At 45.1% G+C, this 22750-nt stretch overlaps 1 protein-coding gene across 1 annotated transcript in view; it reads left to right on the forward strand.

Annotated features, from left to right (window-relative positions):
• The window catches only part of LYPD6 (LY6/PLAUR domain containing 6), a 130325-nt gene that overhangs the window by 80167 nt on the left and 27408 nt on the right, over positions 1-22750 (forward strand). The window contains exon 2 of the mRNA XM_007522237.3: positions 10051-10239. Within this exon, the coding sequence (XP_007522299.1) occupies positions 10122-10239 (118 nt within the window). The 5' untranslated portion in view covers positions 10051-10121. The remainder of the gene's footprint in view (positions 1-10050; positions 10240-22750) is intronic.

Raw genomic sequence — 22750 nt, forward strand, 5'->3', positions numbered from 1 at the left:
TAGAGAGGGAGAGAAACAGAAGAGATGCCTGCAACCCTACTTCACCACTCATGAAGCTTTCCCCCTGCAGGTGGGGACCAGGGGCTTGAACCTGGGTCCTTGCGCACTGTGGTGTATGTGCTTAACCAGGTGCACCATCGCCTGGCCCTTCCTTCAGAGACTACTGTAGCTTTCAGTGACACCAGTGAATTCTGGGCAGCACAGTGTATATTCACTCCACAGCAGATGCCACGCAGGGTCAGTGTCTATGGATCAGGCATCCCAGAAGCCCTCCAGTGACAGTTCTGGCTGAGACCCTGCTGGGGGTGAATGTGTTTATGACAGAGCACGCGCAGTGGAGCGCAGCTCACATGGGCAGTCCCGCACACCTGCTCACGTGTCCCACAGGCAATCATACTGTCTTCAGCGAAGCTCAATCACAGACCGAGGGCTGATTCTTTTTTTTTAATATTTATTTATTTATTTATTCCCTTTTGTTACCCTTGTTGTTTTATTGTTGTAGTTATTATTGTTGTCGTTGTTGGACAGGACAGAGAGAAATGGAGAGAGGAGGGGAAGACAGAGGGGGAGAGAAAGACAGACACCTGCAGACCTGCTTCACTGCTTGTGAGGCGATGCCCCTGCAGGTGGGGATCTGGGGACTCGAACTGGGATCCTTATGCCCGTCCTTGGCTTTGTGCCACCTGCACTTAACCCGTCGCACTACCGCCCGACTCCCCGGCTGATTCTTTTAGGAGGTCAGTTTCTCTGTTGCAGTTGGCATGGCCTCACTCAACAATCCTGGGGCCTCTTTCTGATTTCTGCACCAGAGCTTGTCTCTCTAACACCTTTTATATAACCACCAAAGACTTTAAACGATATTGTATTCTATGAGTGACGGGAATTTTGCTAACTTTAGAGGTGTAGGAATAGATCTGCTGTCTCAAACTGTAAAACGGAAGGAGTAGAAAGAATAGAAGTCAAAGGCAGGTGGTGGTGTACCTGGTAGAGCACACACATTACCATGCTCAAGGACCTGGGTTCTAGCTCTGGGTCCCCATCAGCGGGGGGGGGGGGGGGGCTGCTTCAGGAGAGTAATGAAACAGGTGCTGCAGATCTACCTCCCTCCGCCTTCCTCCCTCCCTCCTTCCCTGTTGTTATTGAAGTCATCCTTGTTACATAGGACAGAGAGAAATGGAGAGAGGAGGGGAAGATACAGAGGGGCAGAGAAAAATAGACACCGGTAGACCTGCTTTACCACCCGTGAAGTGATTCCCCTGTAGGTGGGAAGCCAGGGGCTCGAACCGGGATCCTTATGCCAGTCCTTGCACTTTGCGCCACATGTGCTTAACCCGCTGTGCTACCGCCCGACTTCCAAATTCCTCTCTTTCATAAACATACAAGCAAAATCTTCAACACCCCCTAACAAAAACCCTTCACTGTCTAAAGAAGTAACAATCATGTATTTTTGTGATATACATATATGTATGTAGTATTGATTTATTGGATAGAGTCAGAAATTGAGAGGGTAATAGAGAGGAAGAGAGACAGCTGTGGCACTACTTCACCACTTGTGAAGCGTTCACCCCTGCAGCTGGGGACAGAGAGCTTGAACTCTGGTCCTGGCACATGACAATGTGTGTATTCAACTGAATATGCTACGGCCTGACCCCCTTGCTTGTGGTTTCTGTGGATGAAATGGAGAGAGCTTGACTGAGTGGCTCTATCATGACATCTGTGTGGAGTGGCCATCAGGCTAGTGGTTGGGGCTGGGACAGACTGGAGGTGAACATCTGGGAGCAGGCGGGTCAGCTGTCTCTTCATAGTTTCCATGACTTTTGGGCTTCCTCTCAGCTTGTCGCTCAAAGCTCACAGATTGCCTCCATGGCACTGCAACTTCCAAATTAGTGTCACAAGTTGCATTGGTTGCCTTCTCTGGCTGAACTGGGAGGTCATATCATGCCATTTGCACAAGTTTTGCTCTGTGTATTTGAGTCAGAAATGGAGGAAGGTATAGGCTCCATTTGCCAGTGGAAGACACACTGAGAAATGTTGCAGATCTATTCAAAAATTGACACATTTTACTAACAATTCCCAGATTGTGAGGAAGAAGCAAGTGATGAGAATGATGCATAGAAGCTGAGTTAGGGGAGTAGGGCGGTAGCGCAGCGGGTTAAACACAGGTGGTGCACAGCACAAGGACCGACATTAGGATCCCGGTTCAAGCCCCCAGCTCCCCACCTGCAGGGGAGTCGCTTCACAAGCAGTGAAGCAGGTCTGCAGGTGTCTATCTTTCTCTCCCCCTCTGTCTTCCCCTCCTCTCTCCATTTCTCTCTGTTCTATCCGGCAACAACAACATCAGTAACAACAATAATAACAATCACAACAATGATAAAAAAGGAATACAAACAAATAAATAAATAAAATATAAAAAATAGAAGCTGAGTTAGTTTTGTGAGCACGTGCCTTTAGTGTATCCTTTTTGGGAGCTGGGTTAACTTTGGTCCATCTGTACTGTAAACTAAATCAAGATGTTTCAGAATTCTGTGTCGCTCTTATGTTAGTCATTCATTCCAAATTTCAATTTGCGTGGCATTAAAGTATTGAGACTTGCACCAGTCCTCCATTTCCCCATTGCTTGGAATACTGCAAAGCTGCCACTTAGTATTTGGTGAGTTAGCACTGTTTCCAGTGCTAACTGTTTCATTGTCTTCTAGCACCTAGTTATAGGAATGGGTCTGTCTGAGATATATATATATATATATATACTCTGTATGAAATAGCAATTCAGGCATGAATTTGCAAAGCTTCACCTATGCTGTAGTTTGATCACTTTGTCTCTCTGACAAGTAGAGAAATCTTCCTTGATGCTCTCTGCTTCTCTTGGAGTGAAAAAAAATCTGTTTGCAGCTCTTGGCAACTCTCTCCCAAGTGGAGGAAGTCTCATAGATCTGGAACTAATTTTTTTTTTTTCTGTTTCAGAATGTAGCGAGTAACTGGGTGGAATAAAACGAGCAGTTGAGTAACTCCTGCAAAGGTAATTTAGAGCACAAATTAAATCTGTCACAGTGGTATTAGATTTGCAAAAGCTCATAAATAACAAATGAAAGGTCACATAGCTGTGAAACTGAGGGTGTGCTGTTTCATAAGGCGAGCTGAAGTCAGGCAAGTATCCTCCCTCAGTGCAGATGGACACAGCAGCACAGCAAAGGGTAGCACTTCCTTCCGTGTCTAGCACAGTCCAGAGTGGATTCCGGAGAGAAGCATCCATATCCTAGAAAAGACCCTTCAGACTCCCTGAGCAGGGCCAGCACCGTGCTTATGAGGTTTAGGGGTTTGAGCCCCATGAACTATTAAGAATGTGTCGAGGAAAGATAGGCCTGGTGTTCTACACGGCGTTGCCCTCATTTCAGTAATGGTTAGACTCATTTTTCATTTTCCCCCAGATACTAGCTGAGGGACTGGGCCCACTGATCTCCTGCAGGAAGTCCAGCAGTTGGTGATATCATTAAACAGCCTGTTTCTGTCATGTAAAAGGGAGCTGTGAAACAGAGCTCAGGTTGCTTCAGAGTGGGTGACTTCTTTTCCTGAGCATTGTATACAGATCAGTAGCTCTCGTGTTTGAGTTCTTATAACAGAACACAACCTGGAGATGTGTGTGTGTGTCTGTGTGTCTGTGTGTGTCTGTGTGTGTCTGTGTGTGTCTGTGTGTGTGTGTGTGTCTGTGTGTGTGTCTGTGTGTGTGTGTCTGTGTGTGTGTCTGTGTGTGTGTCTGTGTGTGTCTGTGTCTGTGTGTGTGTCTGTGTGTATGTCTGTGTGTGTGTCTGTGTGTGTCTGTGTGTCTGTGTGTGTGTGTGTGTCTGTGTGTCTGTGTGTGTGTCTGTGTCTGTGTGTGTGTCTGTGTGTCTGTGTGTGTGTGTCTGTGTCTGTGTGTGTGTCTGTGTGTGTCTGTGTGTATGTCTGTGTGTGTGTCTGTGTGTCTCTGTGTGTCTGTGTGTGTGTGTCTGTGTGTCTGTGTGTGTGTGTCTGTGTGTGTCTGTGTGTCTGTGTGTGTGTATCTGTGTGTGTCTCTGTGTGTGTGTGTGTCTGTGTCTGTGTGTCTGTCTGTGTGTCTGTGTGTCTGTGCGTCTGTCTGTGTGTCTGTGTGTGTCAGAGTGGAGATGTCATCCAAATCACAAACTCTAGTATTAGAGAGCATCAGTAACAAAGTGGAAAGTCGGCACAGAATGGGAGGGACATTGGCAAACATATCTGGATAAAGACCCGAATCCAGTCTGGAAAGAATCCTTACATTCAGCAATAAAAGACAGTGAACCCACTGCAAAAATTCAAAGACAAGATCGTTCACTTGGATGGGATTCCTGCTTTGTCATGTGCACGCCCAGTGTACACCCAGCTGCAAACCCGGTCTCCATGGCACTGGAGGAAGCTTGGTGCTGTGCTGTCTTTCCCTGCCCTTTGTCTCTGTCATCTTGGAGCGCTGAAGCACCAGGAAGGAAAGGCAGAAGGAAGGGAAGGAGGGAGGGAGAGCAGGACGGAGTACTTGAATAGACATTATTCCAAGGAAGATATACAGTCAGGGGCCAGAGGCAGAGGACTCACCAGTGCTGAGAGCTAAACAGCCAGTCTAGATATTTATACCCCTTCCCCATATGAGGGAGCTACGCTCTTCCCTGATCCAGCTTTCTGGTCCTTTTCCAGCCATGACATCACCTCCCCAGACAATAATTTGGGTCCACCATCAGCATATCAGATTTCAGGCTCAGGGGCAAAAAGAAAAAGGAAAAACAAACAAACAAAAAACTAGTATAGCCACAGGCCCTTTGGAATTTAAGTAAAATATGCCTACTAGCCATCTACAAAATGGAGGGCCCCCCCCCAACTCTTCATCTGCACTATTCCAGCCCTTAGGTCCATGATTGGTCAACAATTTGTTTGGCTTTGTATGTTAACTCTCTTGTCAACCACCAAGTTCCAGATGCTACCATGATGCCAGCCAGACTTCCCTGGACAGACAACCCCACCAATGTGTCCTGGAGCTCCGCTTCCCCAGAGCCCTTCCCAACTAGGGAAAGAGAGAGACAGGCTGGGAGTATGGATCGACCAGTCAACGCCCATGTTGAGTGAGGAAGCAATTACAGAAGCCAGACCTTCCACCTTCTGCATCCCACAATGACCCTGGGTCCATGCTCCCAGAGGGATAAGGAATAGGAAAGCTATCAGGGGAGGGGATGGGATACGGAGTTCTGGTGGTGGGAACTGTGTGGAGTTGTACCCCTCTTATCCTATGGTTTTGTCGATGTTTCCTTTTTATAAATAATTTTTAAAAACCTGCCATTCTAGAACATGATTTTTATACAAGATTTCTAGGGGGCTGAAGCATAATTTTTTTAAAAATCTGTGCTGTAAAGCAAGGGAACAATGTTAAAGGGAAATAAATCCTTAGACTCTGACTGCAAAACTGAGGTTGTTAAAGAGGAGGGGAGGTGCTGTAAGGATGGACAGGGTCAGTAGACTTTGGTGGAAGGTCATTGGTACTTTGGGGGTGGATGTGTTGCAGTAAGGAGGCATGAAAGTGTACCCTAAAGCATCCAGCCTTGGCCCAACAACATAGCTCACCTAGGAGGGTGCCCATTTTACCATATGTGTGACAGAGATTAGAGCTGGGCCCCTACAGCCCCAGGGAAAGCTCTGTCCTCTCCCTCTCCCTCTCCCTCTCCCTCTCCCTCTCCCTCTCCCTCTCCCCCTCCTTCTCTATCCTTCCCCTCTGTCTCCATCCTCCCCCTCCTCCTGTCCCTCCTTCCCCTCTCCCTCCTTTACCTCTTCCTCTCCCTCATCTCCCTTCTCTCCCTCTCCCTCCTTTCTCTCTCTCCCGCTCCCCCCTCCCCCCATCCCTTTCCCTCTCTTTGTCTCCCAGTCTGGAAAACTCAAGTCTGGAGCAGTGAAGCCCAGTGAGAACAGAACAAACACACACACATTAAAAAATAAATAAAACAGTGTTACTGCAGTGAAGATGTAAGAATTAGTTGGCATGACCTGTGCTTTGGGAAATGATTTGGATGATTGTACCAGGCAGTGGTAAAGGTGTGGCAGCTTCCTGGAGGTGCAGCCTGGGCAGCCATGTTCGGTCTGTGCTTAAAAAGGCCTCTTGCTTGGTTCCATTAAGTTATTTTTTCTCCATTTTTTTAAAAATATTTATTTATTTTCCCTTTTGTTGCCCTTGTTTTATTGTTGCAGTTATTGTTGTTGTTACTGATGTCATTGTTGTTAGATAGGACAGAGAGAAATGGAGAGAGGAGGGGAAGACAGAGAGGGGGAAAGAAAGACAGACAAGACCTGTTTCATCGCCTGTGAAGCGACTGCCCTGCAGGTGGGGGGAGCCAGGGGCTTGAACTGGGATCCTTACTCCAGTCCTTGCGCTTGGCGTCACATGCACTTAACCCACTGTGCTTAACCCGCTGCACTACCGCCCATCTCCCCCATTAAATTATTTTTAATGAGGATCTGAAGGATGTGGTACACCCAGTAGAGTACACTTTTGAAAAATATATATTGATTTATTCCCTTTTGTTGCCCTTGTTGTTTTACTGTTGTAGTTATTGATGTCTTCGTTGCTGGATAGGACAGAGAGAAATGGAGAGAGGAGGGGAAGACAGAGAGGAGGAGAGACAGACAGACACCTGCAGACCTGCTTCACCGCCTGTGAAGTGACTCCCCTGTAGGTGGGGAGCCGGGGGCTCGAACCGGGATCCTTAAGCCGGTCCTTGTGCTTTGCGCCACGTGCGCTTAACCTGCTGCGCCACCGCCCGAGTCCCTAGAGTGCACTCTTTACCATACACAAGGACTTGGGTTCAAGCCTCCAGTCCCCACCTGCAGTAGGAAAGCTTTACGAGCAGCCTCTCTTCCTCTCTCCTCATCTGTATTTCCCTCCCCTTCAATTTCTCTCTGTCTTTATCAAATAAAAGAAGGGAGGGGTGGCTGAGAGAGCAAAATTTTGGTCATTCATGAACTAAGCACCAGTGATAACCTTGGTGGAAAGACAATGGTAAAAACAAAAATAATATCCACCTTTATTTTCTTGTCCAGAGATACACTGGGGCGTCATGCCTGCATGATTCCACCACCCCCAGCCAACTATTTTTTCCCCCATATAGAGAACATAAAAGACAGGGAGCGAGAGATAGAGACAAAAGGCAGAGAGACAGCACAGCACAACTTTACTGCTCTTTGAACTTCCCTTTCTATGGGATGGTCTCACTCACAGGCAGAAGTTGAAAAACAAGATCAGAAGAGAAAACACAAGCGGAACCTGCACTGGAGTTGGTGTATTACGGCAAAGTAAACGGCTCTGGGGAGGGTGGGCCGGGGAGGGAGAGTACAGATCCTGGAAAAGGAAGACAGAGGACCTGATGGGGGTTGTATTGTTATATGGAAAATTGAGACATGTTATACATGTACAAACTATTATATTTACTGTCGAATGTAAAATATTAATCCCCCAATAAAGTAAAAAAAATTCTTTTGTATTTTTAATTAGTGATTTAATATTGATTTACAAAATCATAAGATAACAGAGGTATAACTCCACACCATTTCCACCACCAGAGTTCTGTATCCCCATTCCTTCCATTTGAAACTTCGGTAGTTCTCCAAGGACTATTATTTCTCTCTCTCTCTCCCTCTCTCTCTCTCTCTCTCTCTCTCTCTCTCTATATATATATATATATATATATATATATATACACACACACACACACACATATACATACACATATACATATATACCCATTTGTTCTTAGTCCTGCCTTCTCTTCCTTCTTACCACCTTTTAGCCACCAAGTTGCAGATGATTCTATCCTGACTTCTCTGTGCAGACAACCTCATCAGTGTGTCCTGGAACCTCACCTGTCCAGAGCCCTACCCCACTAAGGAAAGATAGAAACAGGCTGGGGGTATGAATTGACCTGCCAACATCCATGCCCAGTGGAGAAGCAAATTACAGAAGCCCAAACTCCCACCTTCTGCACCCCTAAAAGAATTTCGGTCCATACTCCCAGAGGGGGAGAAATGATAGGGGAAGATGAACAGAGGGCTCTGAACTTTCCTTCTGTTTGGTGCTCCCATGTTGTACCCAAAGACTTGAATCAGGGTGCTTGTACCCCATAAGGTAGGCACTTTGCCAACTGATCTACCTCTCAGCCCCTCACTGCCCTCCCACCTTTTAAAAGCAATTACGTGCTTACAAAGATTAATACCCACACTCTAGAGACAGACCTGGAGCGTTTTCTTAGATTAATCTCTTAACCTCTGTCTGGGGAAAAGATAAAAAAAAAAAAAAATGAGTCCTTTGAGAGTGATGAAATCCGACAGATGCCAAGTCCCAGCAAAGCCCTGGGGAAAAAGAAAGAAACATATATATCTTATTGGCGGTGAGTGGATAGTCAGTGTAAAATTATAGTCATGCAACACCAGATAGCTTTCCTTACTGTGCCTTTCACAGGGGGCCCCCCGCTGCAGTTGGTGTGGAGCTTGGGGAGTTGATGCTGTGTGGCCAGGTGCAACCTCACCTCAGGCACAGACTTGCCTGCCCAGAATGAAATGTCCAAAGAAGCATATTGCATTCACTGAAGAGGACGTCACCTCTGTCATTGGGCAATGAAAGAAAAAATTATTTATTTTCTTTTGTTGCCCTTGTTGTTTTCTGGTTGTAGTTATTATTGTTACTGTTGTCGTTGTTGGATAGGACAGAGAGAAATTGAGAGAGGAGGGGAAGACGGGGAGAGAAAGACACCTGCAGACCTGCTTCACCACCTGTCAAGCAACTCCCCTGCAGGTGGGGAGCCGGGGACTTGAACCTGGATCCTTACGCCTGTCCTTGTGCTTTGTACCACCTGCGCTTGACCCACACTTTATTTAATTTGAGGGAGGCCAATTTCCCTTCATCCCTTCCCTCTCCTTTTGAAAGGCTACCCTGCACAGATTTATAAAGGCAACATGACTGGGTTGAGGAGTACTATGTATTTTTATTAGTGATTTAATAATGATGAACAATATTGTAAGATAATGTGTACAGTTACACATAGTTCTAACCACCAGAGTTCCATGTCCCATCCCCTCCATTGGAAGCTTCCCTATTCTTTAGGGAATAGGTACAGAAGGTGGAAGGTCTACTTTCTGTAATTACTTCTCTGCTGGTCATGGACAATTTATACCCCTAGCCTGTTTCTGTCTTTCCCTAGTGGGGTAGGGCTCTGGAGAGGTGAGGTCCCAGGACACATTGGTGGGGTTATTTGACCAGGGAAGTCAGGATGGAATCATGTAGTGCCTGCAGTTTGGTGCAGTAAGATATAAAACAGGACAAATTGCTTAATAAACTGGAATCCCAAAGTAGGAATAAAGCAGATGAAATTAGGGGTCTTCATGTGGGAAGAACTAGGAAGTCTATTTTAGGTATGTTCCCAGGGGCCCATGACTTTGATAATTTTTGCCTCAGCCTGATAGCTAAAAAGCAGGTGGACTGAAAGTTTGATCTGGAAAGATGGTGACAGAGTTGGGGACTAGAAAGTGGGATCAGGGCACAGAGTAGCTCTCAGATATGTGGCAAGTATATAAACACCATTGGCTGTTAACCCCATCGGTCTGACCTAGGGCCCATATTGTCCTGGCTGTCACCACTGTCAGGGAGATGCTTCTGAGCAAGCCTTCGTTCCTGACTCATTTTGCACCTGAGCACTGTTGCATGTGTCAGCCATCCCCTGGTTTCCTGGCCCAAAGAGTTGGATTTCATTAAAATCCAGTCTCCCTTGATACCATCTCTGCTGCATATTAGAAGGCGGTGCAGAGCTTCTAGAACCTATTTAAGAATAGATTGGGAGCTAGAATGTTCTAAGTGTTGGAAAATGACCATCTATACAGTTTCTCTCCACAGTGTATTTCCTTGTTGCCCAGGGAGCCCTGTCCACTGCAGTCCCCCTTCTCCCTCACCCCCTGACACACACCCCCCTTCCCACCCCACACACACCAGGAAGGGGGCCCAATCCTGACTGACATGCTTCTTTATTCCTGTTTCAGGTGCACGTTCTCTCCCCGTGTCCTGAATCTGCACTCCCAGGCCCCCTGGATGAGTGACGCCACAGTCTGCCATGGACCCTGGCCCTGCCCTGGCTTGGCTCCTTCTCCTGAGCCTGCTGGCTGATTGTCTGAAAGCCGCACAGTCCAGAGACTTCACGGTGAAAGACATCATCTACCTCCACCCTTCAAGTAAGACTGTTCTTTCTGTTAGAGAAATCCCACTTTTGAATAAGATGTGCATGTGAAGAATGGGGCTGGGTGGTGGCACACCTGGTTGAGTGCCTACGTTACCATGTGCAAGGGAACAAGCTTTGTGAGTGAGCGATGAAGCAGGTCTACAGGTATCTCTGTGTCTCTCTCCCTCTATATCTCCCCCTGCCTTTTTAATTTTTGGCTGTCTCTATCCACTAAATAAAGATAAAGAAAAAATAGATATATAAGAATAATGAATGGCCAGAGGAGAGCAGCCTTCTATGCAGAGACACCCGGTGTTATAACAGGGTGAAGCTTCTGCAAAAGTTGCTGTGGAGTCGGGGGAGCGGGGAGGGGGCCTGGTGGTGGTGTGCCTGGTCCACCAGGCACGTTACCATGCACAGGGGCCTAGCTGCAGGCCGCAGGTGTCTCTCTGCAGTGGAAAAGCTTCACAGGATGTAAAGCGGTGCCACAGGTGTCTTTCTCTCTTCCTCACTATCTTTCCTTCCTTCTCAACTTCCCTCTGTCTCTACTCACTACATAGTTAAATAAATAATATGTTTCTTGGGGGGATAAAAGATGCTGTATGCTTTGCCTTCACCTTTTTAGAAGAGAAATGGCTTTTTGTTTTAAGGCCAATGATCAGACTTGCATAGCTACTCTGAATGTGAACACCCTCCCTTTGACTTATGCCAGCACTCAGGCAGCTATCAAAGGGAACCCGCATGTCCCTGGAGGAAGGTGTTTGTAAAAGATCATCCTCTATAGGCAAGATAATCACCAGCCTTCCTGCCCACGCATCTAATTCCCAGTTTCCGTGTAATTGCTCCCCGCAGCTTCCTACCCCCTGTCCCTTATGGCTTCCTGTGTTAAAGGACTATGTAGGCAGGGCATAATAACAGAGAGACCCAGATCATTCCCAGGGAGTGTCTGGTTGCACCCATGGGTTTCTGCTCTCAGCCGGGATTTCAGGTACAAGTTCTACATACCCCTTTGTAGCCATCTTGTGCCTTTTCTTGTTGTTCTGTTCTCTTCTGGATTTGCCTCAGTGGTGCTGCATATTTTGATTTTTAGCATTTGACCCAAGGCGCTGTTATTCTTTTGAAATAGCATATTCAGCAGACATCGTTGGAATGTCCACTGTGTGTCAGGCACTGTGATTGGCATGAAAGATGCAAAGGCCAATAAAGCGTAGTCCTTGCTTCTGAGACTCGGGCAGCCCACAAACTGGGGGCAGTCTCTTAAAGCTTTGGATGGCACGTGAGTAGAATTTCTAAGGTTGGCACACGCTGGCTGAGATGAGCAGTGACCTAACGAGTGTACAGGGGCTTGGCCTGCTCTCACCTCTGTGTCAGCAACTAGCTTGCCTGCTTCAGAGCCTTCTCATTTGAAATCAATTCCCTAACTTTGTGGAGACTAAGAGGATGCGTATAATACACCTGATATTGCCTGTGAACCATAGGAAATACTTCAGAGGTTAAGGGAGCTTTCTTGTGTGTTGATTTCTACATTTCTGAAGTGGATGAACTAATGTCTACACTGTAACATGATTCTGTGGACTTAGAAATAACATCTGTAGAAGTCTAGGCACATACATAATAGGAAACTTTTTATAGGGGCCAGGTAGTCACGCACCCGGCTGAGCGCACATATTACAATGCAAAGGACCCAGGTTCAAGCTCCTGGTCCCCAACTACAAGGCAAAAGCTTTGTGAGTGGTGAAGCAGTGATGCAGGTGTCTCTCTGTTTCTCTCCTTCTCTACCTCCTTCTTCCCTCTCCATTTCTGGATGTATCTTTCCAATAAATAAAAATAATTCACAAAATTTAAAAAAAAAAAGAATTTTAGGGGGGCTGGGCGGTGGTGCAGCAGGTTAGGCGTACATGGCATAAAGCACAAGGGCCAGCATAAGGGTCCCGGTTCGAGCCCCCAGCTCCCCAGCTGCAGGGGAGTCACTTCACTGGCAGTGAAGCAGGTCTGCAGGTGTCTATCTTCCTCTCCTCCTCTCTGTCTTCCCCTCCTCTCTTGATTTCTCTCTGTCCTATCCAACAACCATGACAGCAATAACAATAATAATAACAACAATGAGCAGTAAGGGCAACAAAAAGGAAAAAATGGCCTCCAAGAGCAGTGGATTTGTAGTGCAGGCACTGAGCCCCAGCAATAACCCTGGAGGCAAAAAAAAAAAAAAAAACAACCCTTTAGTTATTTATTTATTGGATAGAGACAGCTAGAAATTGAGAGGGAATGGGGTGATAGAGAAATGAGAAAGACAGACACCTGCCACACTGCTTCACTACTCACAAAGCTTTCCCCTTGTAACATGTGCACCCAGTCAGACACTCCACAACCCCACCCACTGCAACAAAAATCTTTAAAAGAAACCGAACACTCGTCTATGATGCTGTTGTAATTGGCTTAAACAGTAAAACTTAGGATGCTGAAAATACATCACTGTAACTTTTGAGCTCCAAATATAGTTTTAACAGGCAGCAAATAGTTCCTTTAGACCCATTGCTACTGTCCGCTGTCATCAGTATAATCTACTGCCTTCAATTGTGTGGAAAGCTTACCTGGCTGGTTGTATGTGCTTGGGGGGGGGGAATTTAAAAAATAGTTTTCATTTTTATGTATTGGATAGAGACAGAGATAACTTGAGAGGCAAGGGGGTAGATAGACACCTGCAGCATTGCTCCACCACTTGAAAAGCTTACGAACCTGCAGGTGGGGACCAGAGCCTTGAACCTTGGTCCTTACATATGGTAATATGTTCACTTGACTAGATGTGCCACTGCCAGGTCCCTAGAGATTTTTTTTTTTTTTTTGTATAATGAGAGACATATGGCAATCAGACAGATGTACAGACAGGCAGAAAGCACTGCTCAGCTCTGGCACATGGAGTGTTGAGTTCAGACCTGAGACCTTCTTCATGTTAAGTCCTGCTCTCTGCTGCTGTGCGACCAGCTCGGTTTTACAGGCAGTTGTGAGAACAAGTGCCTTGATACTTGCTTGTCTTCCAGATTGTATTTTGTTCTTTTCTCCAAATGGCCATACTTTTCAGATTGCCTGAAAAATACCGAGATCTCAGTTTCTTTCTCGTTGGCTACCCAGTTTTGGAACTCCTATAGGATGATGTGTTCATGTAGACAATGGGCCAGCCATCATCCCTGCCAAACAGGCTGAGGCCATGTTGGTAGACCAGGGGGCAGGATGAGAATTGAGGAGGTTGGCTTAAGAGAACAAGGACAAAACAAACGGGGAAGTTTATATATATTTCAAAATGGCACCTTGAAAAATGAGTTCTCTGTGGTCAACAGTGCCTATACTATAAATCCACTGCTCCCAGAGGCCATTTTTCCCCTTTTGTTGCCCTTTGTTGTTTATCATAATTGTTGTTGTTATTATTATTGTTATTGCTGTCGTGGTTGTTGGATAGGACAGAGAGAAATGGAGAGAGGAGGGGAAGACAGAGAGGAGGAGAGAAAGATAGACACCTGCAGATCTGCCTCACCGTTTGTAGAATACAGATCATAAAGAAAATATGAGAGAAGTATGGGATTATTTTGGTTTTAAATTGTTAATATAATCCCCTCATTTTGTTAGGTTAAGTCACAGACAACTTTTTGGGGGTCAGTGAATGAGCTGGACCCTATAAATGCTAGATGCAGCTTGGGGATGTGAGAAGACACAAACCAGGCCAACACACACTCATTTCTTCTATACCCACAGTGACATGAGATGGGAACCCGAGTTAGGAAAGATCAACCTCCCATAACTAACCTCCCTTATGCTCTAGCACCCTAATCTTTGAAGTTTCTAAGTCTTTAAGACAAAAAAAACTTCAAGACTTTTAAACCCGAAGCCCTGTCCACAATGACATTCTTCTCTTTAATTTTATATTTATTTCTTTCATCTTCATGCTCAAAATTAATGAATTTCTTTTCAGCCCAGAACTAAAGTGCCAAGCCTAATTAAAAGGCTTCAAAAGATGAACTCAGAGAAATTGAGCTACTACTGTACGAGACGTGATACAAAGTAGCAGAATACCCTTGGCCACCTGTCCTTAAAGTCTTTCCTGAGAAGTTCATATTGCCACTGGTGCTGATCCTGAATCTTTCCTAAATCATGAGGACTGACCAAGTCCTTGCTTATACTCAGAGAACCAGTGAAGTGTTTTCATAATTCTATACTATGAATGTCTTGAGGGAGTAAAGGAATTTTCTAGAAAGCTATCAGGAGATTCATTTCTAGCCGAGCTAGGTTCATGGCGCATTAAACTTACATTGATAATATGTTGTTAACTGGGTTGCTTTGAGAAGACAGATCAATTTATTAGATTTTTAGAAATTGTATATTTGCATCCAGTTTCCAGAAACAGTGGACATTTGGCAAGAATAAAGAAGAAAAGGATTAGATGTATTACACATCAGCAGACATTTCAAAACAAGATTCTCTCCTCACCAGATTTTTTTGAATAACTGAAGGCCTTTGTCCAGGCAAAAGTTCCAGGAGATGAAATAGAGAGGAAATCTTCTCAGATGCCTTAGAAATGAATTGTGGTCAGCTGAACCATAGCTGACCAAGAGAATTCATGGACAGATTATGTTACAGGAAGTAACTGGGCACTGTAGTGTTTCCTTTTTTTTCTTTATAGTCACTTTCTCTTGAGGGACCAAGGACTTCTGCCCTGAAATGCAGAGTACTAAGCTTATTAACTCTGTGATCAAGAGCCAAATTAGATTTATTCACAGCTGGGACCACAACAGTTTGAAACTCTGCTTGCTCTGTAATGCTTTGAAGTAACAAAGAAGAAAATAGCACACCACTTAGGAGCTGTTTCCGCCCTTTAAAAAAAAAAAAAAGAAGAAGAAAGAAAGAAAGAAAAGAAAACCCTTCTTTATCAGATACAGTATCAATTAGCTGGTTACTGAGCATAATTGTTCATCTGTAGTCCTTATGTTTTGGCTATTTCCAGAAAGAAGAACTTAACTGTTTTTAGTGTTGTGTTATAATTAGCCACTGGGGCTGAACTCCTTTGCAGAAATGTTCTCTGAAAAAGCTTGGAATACTACTTCCTGGTTAGTGGTCATCTGCCAAGATATAAATACAAATTTCTTTTTTTCTTTTTTAGAACTTTTTAATTCTATTTTATGTATTTAATATTTAATAGAGACAGTAAGAAATTGAGAGAGGAGGAGGAGATAAAGTGGGAAAGAGACAGAGAGACGCCTGCAGCCCTGCTTCACCACTTGTGAGGCTTTCCACCCTGCCAGTGGGGACCTGGGGCTTGAACCTGGACCTTTGCACACCATAATGTGTGCACTTAACTAGGTGCACCACCACCTGGGCCCCATAAATACAACTTCATGCAAGCGAATAGTTGACTGTTATGGATGTTAAAATATGACCCATTCAAATGTTGATCATTTGATTAATTTGCCAGTGATATATGCTGATCAACACATTCCAAAATAAATTATTTGAAACATAGCACATCATTGTGATGCTACCATATTTAAGTTCATACTTGCTTCTTTTGTGTTTTTAGTGCAGGGGCTACACATATACATGATTCCAGTGTTCCCAGGTCTACATTTTTTGGTATTGATTGATTTAGTAATGATCAACATGACCATTGGATAAGAGGAGTACAATTCCACACAATTCCCACCACCAGAGTTCCGTATCCCATCCCCTCCATTGGAAGCTTTTCTGTTCTTTATTCCTCTGGGAGGATGGACCTAGGATCATTATGGGATAGAAAGGTGGGAGGTCTGGCTTCTGCAATTGCTTGTCTGCTGGACATGGGCATTGGCAGGTCAATCCATACTCCCAGCCTGTTTCTATCTTTCCCTAGTGGGGTGGGGCTCTGGAAAGGTGGAGGTCCAGGACACATTGGTGGGGTGCTGTGTCCAGGGAAGTCAGGTTGGCATCATGACAGCATCTGCAACTTGGTGGCTGAAAAGCATTAAGATATGAAGAAGAACAAAATTTTTTAATAATAAGGAAACTAAAGGCAAGAATATAGCAGATGAGATTAGGGGGTCTCCATTTTGGAAAAAGCTAGTAGGTCTATTTTAGGTATATTCCAAGGGGCTCATGACTTTACTAGTTTTTGCCTGAGCCCAACAGCTACCATTTGGTGGGCTAAAGGTATTGTCTGGGGTGATGGTGTCAGAGTTAGAAATAGGACTAGAAAGCTAGACCAGGGAAGAGAGTAGCTCCCAAATATGGGGAAAATATATAAGTATTGTTAACTGTAAACCCCATGGATTTGATCTGGGGCCCATATTCAGCACAGGAGCCAGTGTAATCTCTGCATCCCTGTAGGTCTGAGCTTGCCCCATTCTGTGGTCATAGCGAGGAACATTCTAGGTTGTGCTCATTTCAGGGCCCGTCTTTCTGGAGTCTCAGAGTATGTTGACCCAACCTCCCTTTGAAGAATGGAAGTTTCTACCTTTGTTGATCCACATTGAGTACAAGGTCCTGTAGAGGCCCACAAGAGGGTTTATGAAGTTGTTCCTGTTGGAGATGACTAGATGGTGGAGAGAGGGATCTGTTAGAGGGCTAGGTCCATCATATCTATGTGGGAATCCCAGGATGTCTTGATTAGGGCCCAGATGATGGGGTGGCCTGGTAGTGACCAAGAGAGCCATCGTTAATGTATCTAGGCCCACATTTTTTTTCCATTTTGTTTCAGAGAGAGAGAGACAAAGAGAGATGGAGGAACACCACGGCTTTGCCTGGCTTCACAGTGCTCTCCTGTGCTGCGGCTCAAACCTGAAGCCTCTCACCTGAGGCTCAGGTAGTCATGCTACTACATGAACTATCTTCCCCAGTCAACCCCTAAGTTTACATTTCTGTTTAAGCTTTCATATACTTGGACTTAGTTTCAGAGCCCAGGCCAGCTTATGTAAGAAATGGCAGTAATTAATTTAACATGTCACTCATCTTGCAAAAGATGATTTTGAAGAGGCTATTAAGTAATCCAAAGTTGAGACCACAGCAACTTAACAGTGATAGGTCCTCCATATGTGTGTTCTTTTGGTGGCTGAACCATCAATCTTTATCCATGGTTCTTAATTTATCTCTTTGATAGGAAAGTATCCAGGAATAACTAATACAACATTCCAGCTAAAAGTTTTAGTGGTTTCAGTGATGGGCAGATAAAATGGGCAGATAAAACGCTTGTCCATTAATCAATCAAGCTGAATTACTGTGACTAGCTTGCAGTCATAAACTTAGGTGAAAAATTTTTTCTTTTTTTTTAAAGGAATACTGTTCTTTAACAAATTATTTGCATGTTTTCCCCATTCTCCCTAACTCTACTTCATGAGAAGCTCTATCTTGTAGACTTATTTATAAATAGAAGTTGGCATTAAAACTTTTAAATGCAGGACAACTTTCTAAAATATCTTGTTATGTTATTCTCTGATAACAGTATTTGTTTCAAAAAGTAAGTGTTCTTTAAGGCTATTGAGTGGCTTTGGAATTTGAGAAACTGTTTTTCCTAAGTTCCTCAGGCCTATACTTACCGAAATGGGATCTTCTAATACAAAAGTCAACTACCTATCAGGGTTGGGAAAGTTCAGTCCTTGGCACCACAAAAGGTCAGAGCTGAGCAGTGCTCTGGTGAGGTGGGGGTGGGATGCACTGTCTAGGTGGAGGGTTGTATGAGATATAAAAATTGCTTTTTCGGGGGTCGGGTGGTGGCGCAGTGGGTTAAGCGCATGTGGTGCAAAGCGCAGGGACCGGCGTAAGGATCCCGGTTCGAGCCCCCGGCTCCCCACCTGCAGGGGAGTCGCTTCACAGGCGGTGAAGCAGGTCTGCAGGTGTCTATCTTTCTCTCCCCTTCTCTGTCTTCCCCTCCTCTCTCCATTTCTCTCTGTCCTATCCAACAACGAATTGCGTCAACAAGGGCAATAATAACCACAACGAAGTTACAACAAGGGCAACAAAAGGGGGAAAAAAATGGCCTCCAGGAGCGGTGGATTCATGGTGCAGGCACCGAGCCCAGCAATAACCCTGGAGGAGGAAAAAAAAAAAAAAGAAAAAAAAATTGCTTTTTCGGGAGTCGGGCGGTAGCGCAGCAGTTTAAGCGCACGTGGCACAAAGCGGAAGGATCCCAGTTCGAGCCCCCGGCTCCCCACCTGCAGGGAAGTCTCTTCACAGGAGGTGAAGCAGGTCTGCAGGTGTCTTTCTCTTCCCTTCTCTGTCTGCCCCTCCTCTCCATTTCTCTCTGTCCTATCCAACAATGACAAGATCAGTAACAACAATAATACAACAAGGACAACAAAAGGGAATAAATATTTTTTTAAAAAATTTAATTACTTTTTTATTTATTGTAGAATAAACACATTTTTAATTTATTATAAAATGAAACTGATTTACTTTTATTTATTATATGTTTGTTTATAAAATAGCTCACTTGTGCTTTATTATGCTTGTATTCTATGAAAAGCATTATTTATTTTTTTTACCGATAGTGAAATTTTCTCATTGTTGATGAAGTGGTTGAATGTTTCCATCTAGGCTGCTTTCCATCCCTTGCTTTCAAAGAGAATTCATGGGCTCGGTATCACTCTGTTAATAAATTTGAGTCACCAACTGCTTGGAGAAACACAGAACTCTCAAAAGGGCCTGTAAGAAGATCGAGTTACCAGTGGTGACTCAATGGGTAGAGCAAACATCGATTTGCACACAGCCCGGCGTTCAGGTTCCAGATCCCCAGCTGCAGGGAAGACGCTTCGCAAGTGGTGGAGCCATGCTGCAGACACCGCTCCTTCTCTCTATCTCTCCGTATCTATCTCTGCCTCTCACCCTCTCTCGAAAACAGAAAGAAAAAAGATGACCATTGGGAACAGTGGAGGAATACAGGCACCGAACCCCAGTAAGAACCCTGCTTGCAAAGAAAAGACAAGCAAGGGAGAAGGGGAAGGGTGGGTAGGGAGATGGGGATGAGAGAAATAAGAACTAGGTATTGGGCTGAGGAGACAACACAGTGGTTATGCAAACAGCTTTCATGCCTGAGGCTCAGCTCCCAGGTTCTGTTCCTGACACCACCATTCCAGAGCCCTGGAGAAAAAACAAACAGATCCAGTGACCTATTTTTTTAGACTGTTTATGACTTGATTATGAGGTTATTGAATGTTGTCAGAGTCAGCTCTGTGAATTGTCGTGAGTACAAGGATAGGCAGCCAGCGTAGGTGCAAATGCAAGTGATATCTGAGCCAACTTTCTGGCCTTAAGGTGCTGCCTCCTCCTTTATTGATTTTTGTTAACATGCTTAATTGGTTCCATGTGGGCAAAGTGATTTACCCTGAGATAATTATTCCTGCCAGCAGGGTGTGCAAGCTCTCAGCCATCTGTGAGGGAGAACAGTTGGTACCTGAAGATGAAGTGTTTAAGTGCTTGCGATTTACAAAGAGACCAGATGATTTTACAAATTAAACACACACACACGCATGCACACATACACACGCATGCTTTATTTTATTATTAGTAGTAGTAATGTCATATTGATTTACAAAATTATATGATCACAGGGGTATAATTCTGCACCGTTCCCACCATCAGAGTCTGAACCCCCAAACCCTTCACTGGAAGCTACAGCAGGTCCCCCAAGGTTGCAGATATGGGTGAACTGTTATTTCTACAGATATCAGTCTATATTTGTATAGATCTGCCCATTTGTTTCCATGGTCCCATCTTCTCCTCGTTTCCAAGTCACACTTATACCTGTTACTACTTCTTCTTCTTCTTCTTCTTCTTCTTCTTCTTCTTCTTCTTCTTCTTCTTCTTCTTCTTCTTTTTTGGTCATATTATATTATATTATATTGTATTGTATTGTATTGTATTATATTATATTATATTTATAAAAAGGAAACACTGACCAAACCATAGGATAAGAGGGGTACAACTCCACACAATTCCCACCACCAGAACTCCGTATCCCATCCCCTCCCCTGATAGCTTTCCCATTCTCTATCCCTCTGGGAGCATGGACCCAGGGTCATTGTGGGATGCAGAAGGTGGAAGGTCTGGCTTCTGTAACTGCTTCCCTGCTGAACATGAGCATTGACAGGTCCATCCATACTCCCAGTCTGGCTCTCTCTTTCCCTAGTGGGGCGGGGTTCTGGGGAATCGGAGCTCCAGGACACATTGTTGAGGTCTGTCTATCCAGGGAAGTCTGGTTGGCATCATGCTGGCATCTGGAACCTGGTGTCCCTGCCTTTTTCCTCTTCTCTCTCTGGGTCCTGGTGGAGTTGGAGTTCAGAGCCCACTGGTCATCTTCCCTTATCATTCCCCCCACCCTGCTGGTGAATATCAACCCAAAATTCTTTTTGGGGTTCAAAAGGTGGAAGATCTGGCTTCTGTAGTTGCTTCTTTGCTGGACATGGGTATTGGCAGGTCGATCCATACCCCCAGCCTGTTTCTGTCTTTCCCTAGTGGGGCAGTAGGGCTATGAGGAGGTGAGACCTTGGAACACATTTAGTGAGGTCATCTGTCCAGAGGAGTCAAGATGGAATCATGATACCTCCTGCAACTTAGCAAACACACTTTATTTATGAAACATAGAAGTTGTTTTATTATTATTATTAGTGTGTGTATGTGTTTGCTTCCAGGGTTATTTCTGGGGCTCGATGCCTGTACCACAAATCCACTGCTCCTGGAGGATAGTTTTTCCCTTTTGTTGCCCTGGTTGTTTTATCGTTGTTGTGGTTATTATTATTGTTGTTGTTGGATAGGACAGAGAGAGACGGAGAGAGGAGGGGAAGACAGAGGTGAGGAGAGAAAGATAGACACTTGCAGACCTGCTTCATCGCCTGTGAGGCGACCCCCCTGCAGGTGGGGAGCTGGGGGCTCAAACTGGGATCCTTAGTTGGTCCTTGCGCTTTGCACCATGTGTGCTTAACCCTCCTGCGCTATCGCCCGACCCCCCAAGTATTTTTGTTATTATTGCTCAGGCTGAGTGTCTACATGCTGAACCCACCATTCCAGGCAGCCATTTATTTCCTGCCACCTTTTGATTTGATAGAACAGAGAGAAATCAAGAGGGAAGGAGAGGTAAAGAGGGAGAAAGAGACACCTGCAGACTTTCTTTGCTGCTTGTGAAGCTTTCCGCCTCAAGCTGGGGACCAGGGCGTAAACCTAGGTCCTTATGCAGGCTAACATGTGCAACACTGCTGGCCCCTTTAAAGGCAGAACTCTTAAGAAGCAAAGCTGGCAACTCATGGTTGGAGCCAAGCAGGGAGAGAAAGAAGGGAGCCCTCTTTTGGGGTCAGGAACCTAAGTGCTATAAGCCACATCCACCCGACTCGTGGCGCCTCACAGACATGTAAGCTCACCACCCTTCAGGGACCTCATGTATTTTAGCAGCGATGATTCCTACCTGACACCGACCATCCCTAGTGAGACCTTTGCCACCGAGGATATTGCTGGGGCTCAGCACCTGCACAACTCCACAGGTCCAGACTTTTAATTTTTTTCCCTTCTTGGTACAGAGAGAATATGAGAGAGACAGAGAAAGAGAGATACCTGAAGCCCCCTCCACCTCTCGTGAAACTTCCCCCCTGGAGGTACTCCCACGTGATGACCCAGAGTTCAAACCAGGGTCCTTGAACATATAACTCTCCTGGCTGAGTCATCTTCCAGTCCCCTCCCCCAGGAACTTGCTAACAGCTTCAGCTCCAACCAGAGAAGGACCCTCAAGTAAGCCAAAGAAGCTGCCACTCTGGGAGATTAAAAAAAAAATGGCCAAACATCAGGAAATTTGTAAGCTTATTGTATTTTCATGTTGACATGTCTACATAAGGTGACAGAAGTAAATCCTTAAACATCCAGAGTGTAAGGGCCAGGTGGTGGCACACCTGGCTAAGTGCACATATTAGAGTGTGCAAGGACCCGGGTTCAAGTCCCTGGTCCCCACCTGCAAGGGAAAAACTTTGTGAGTGGTGAAGCAGAGCTGCAGGTGTCTCTCCATTAATCTTCCTCTTCCCTCTCAATTTCTGGATGTCTCTATCCAATAAATAAAAAGAATTTTAAAAATCCAGAGTGCCCTTTTATTCTGAAGTTGCTTAATTTATGAGAAAGACAGGGAAGACCAGAACATCACTCTGACATACGCAGTGCTGGGTATCAAACCCAAGAAGCTCATGCTTGCAAGTCCTGTGCTCTACCAGTGAGCCACTTCCTAAACTGACCAGGTACCTTTTTTTTAAATGAATTTTTCACCCCAGAAGGCCGGGTAGTGCCACAGCAGGTTGAGTGCGAACAAGGACCTGTGGGAGGATCCCAGTTTGAGCCCCCGGCTCCCCACCTGCAGGGGGGAGTCGCTTCACAAGTGGTGAAGCAGGTCTGCAGGTGTCTGTCTCTCTCTCTCCTCTGTGTCTGCTCGCCTCTCCTTCTGCCCTATCCAATAAAATGGAAAAAATGACCTCCAGTAACAGTGGATTTGTAGTGCAGATACCAAGCTCAAATAATAACCTTGGATGAAAAAGAAGTAGAAG

This window comes from Erinaceus europaeus, chromosome 18 (genome assembly GCF_950295315.1).
Source record: "Erinaceus europaeus chromosome 18, mEriEur2.1, whole genome shotgun sequence".
NCBI classification, from domain to species: domain Eukaryota; kingdom Metazoa; phylum Chordata; class Mammalia; order Eulipotyphla; family Erinaceidae; genus Erinaceus; species Erinaceus europaeus.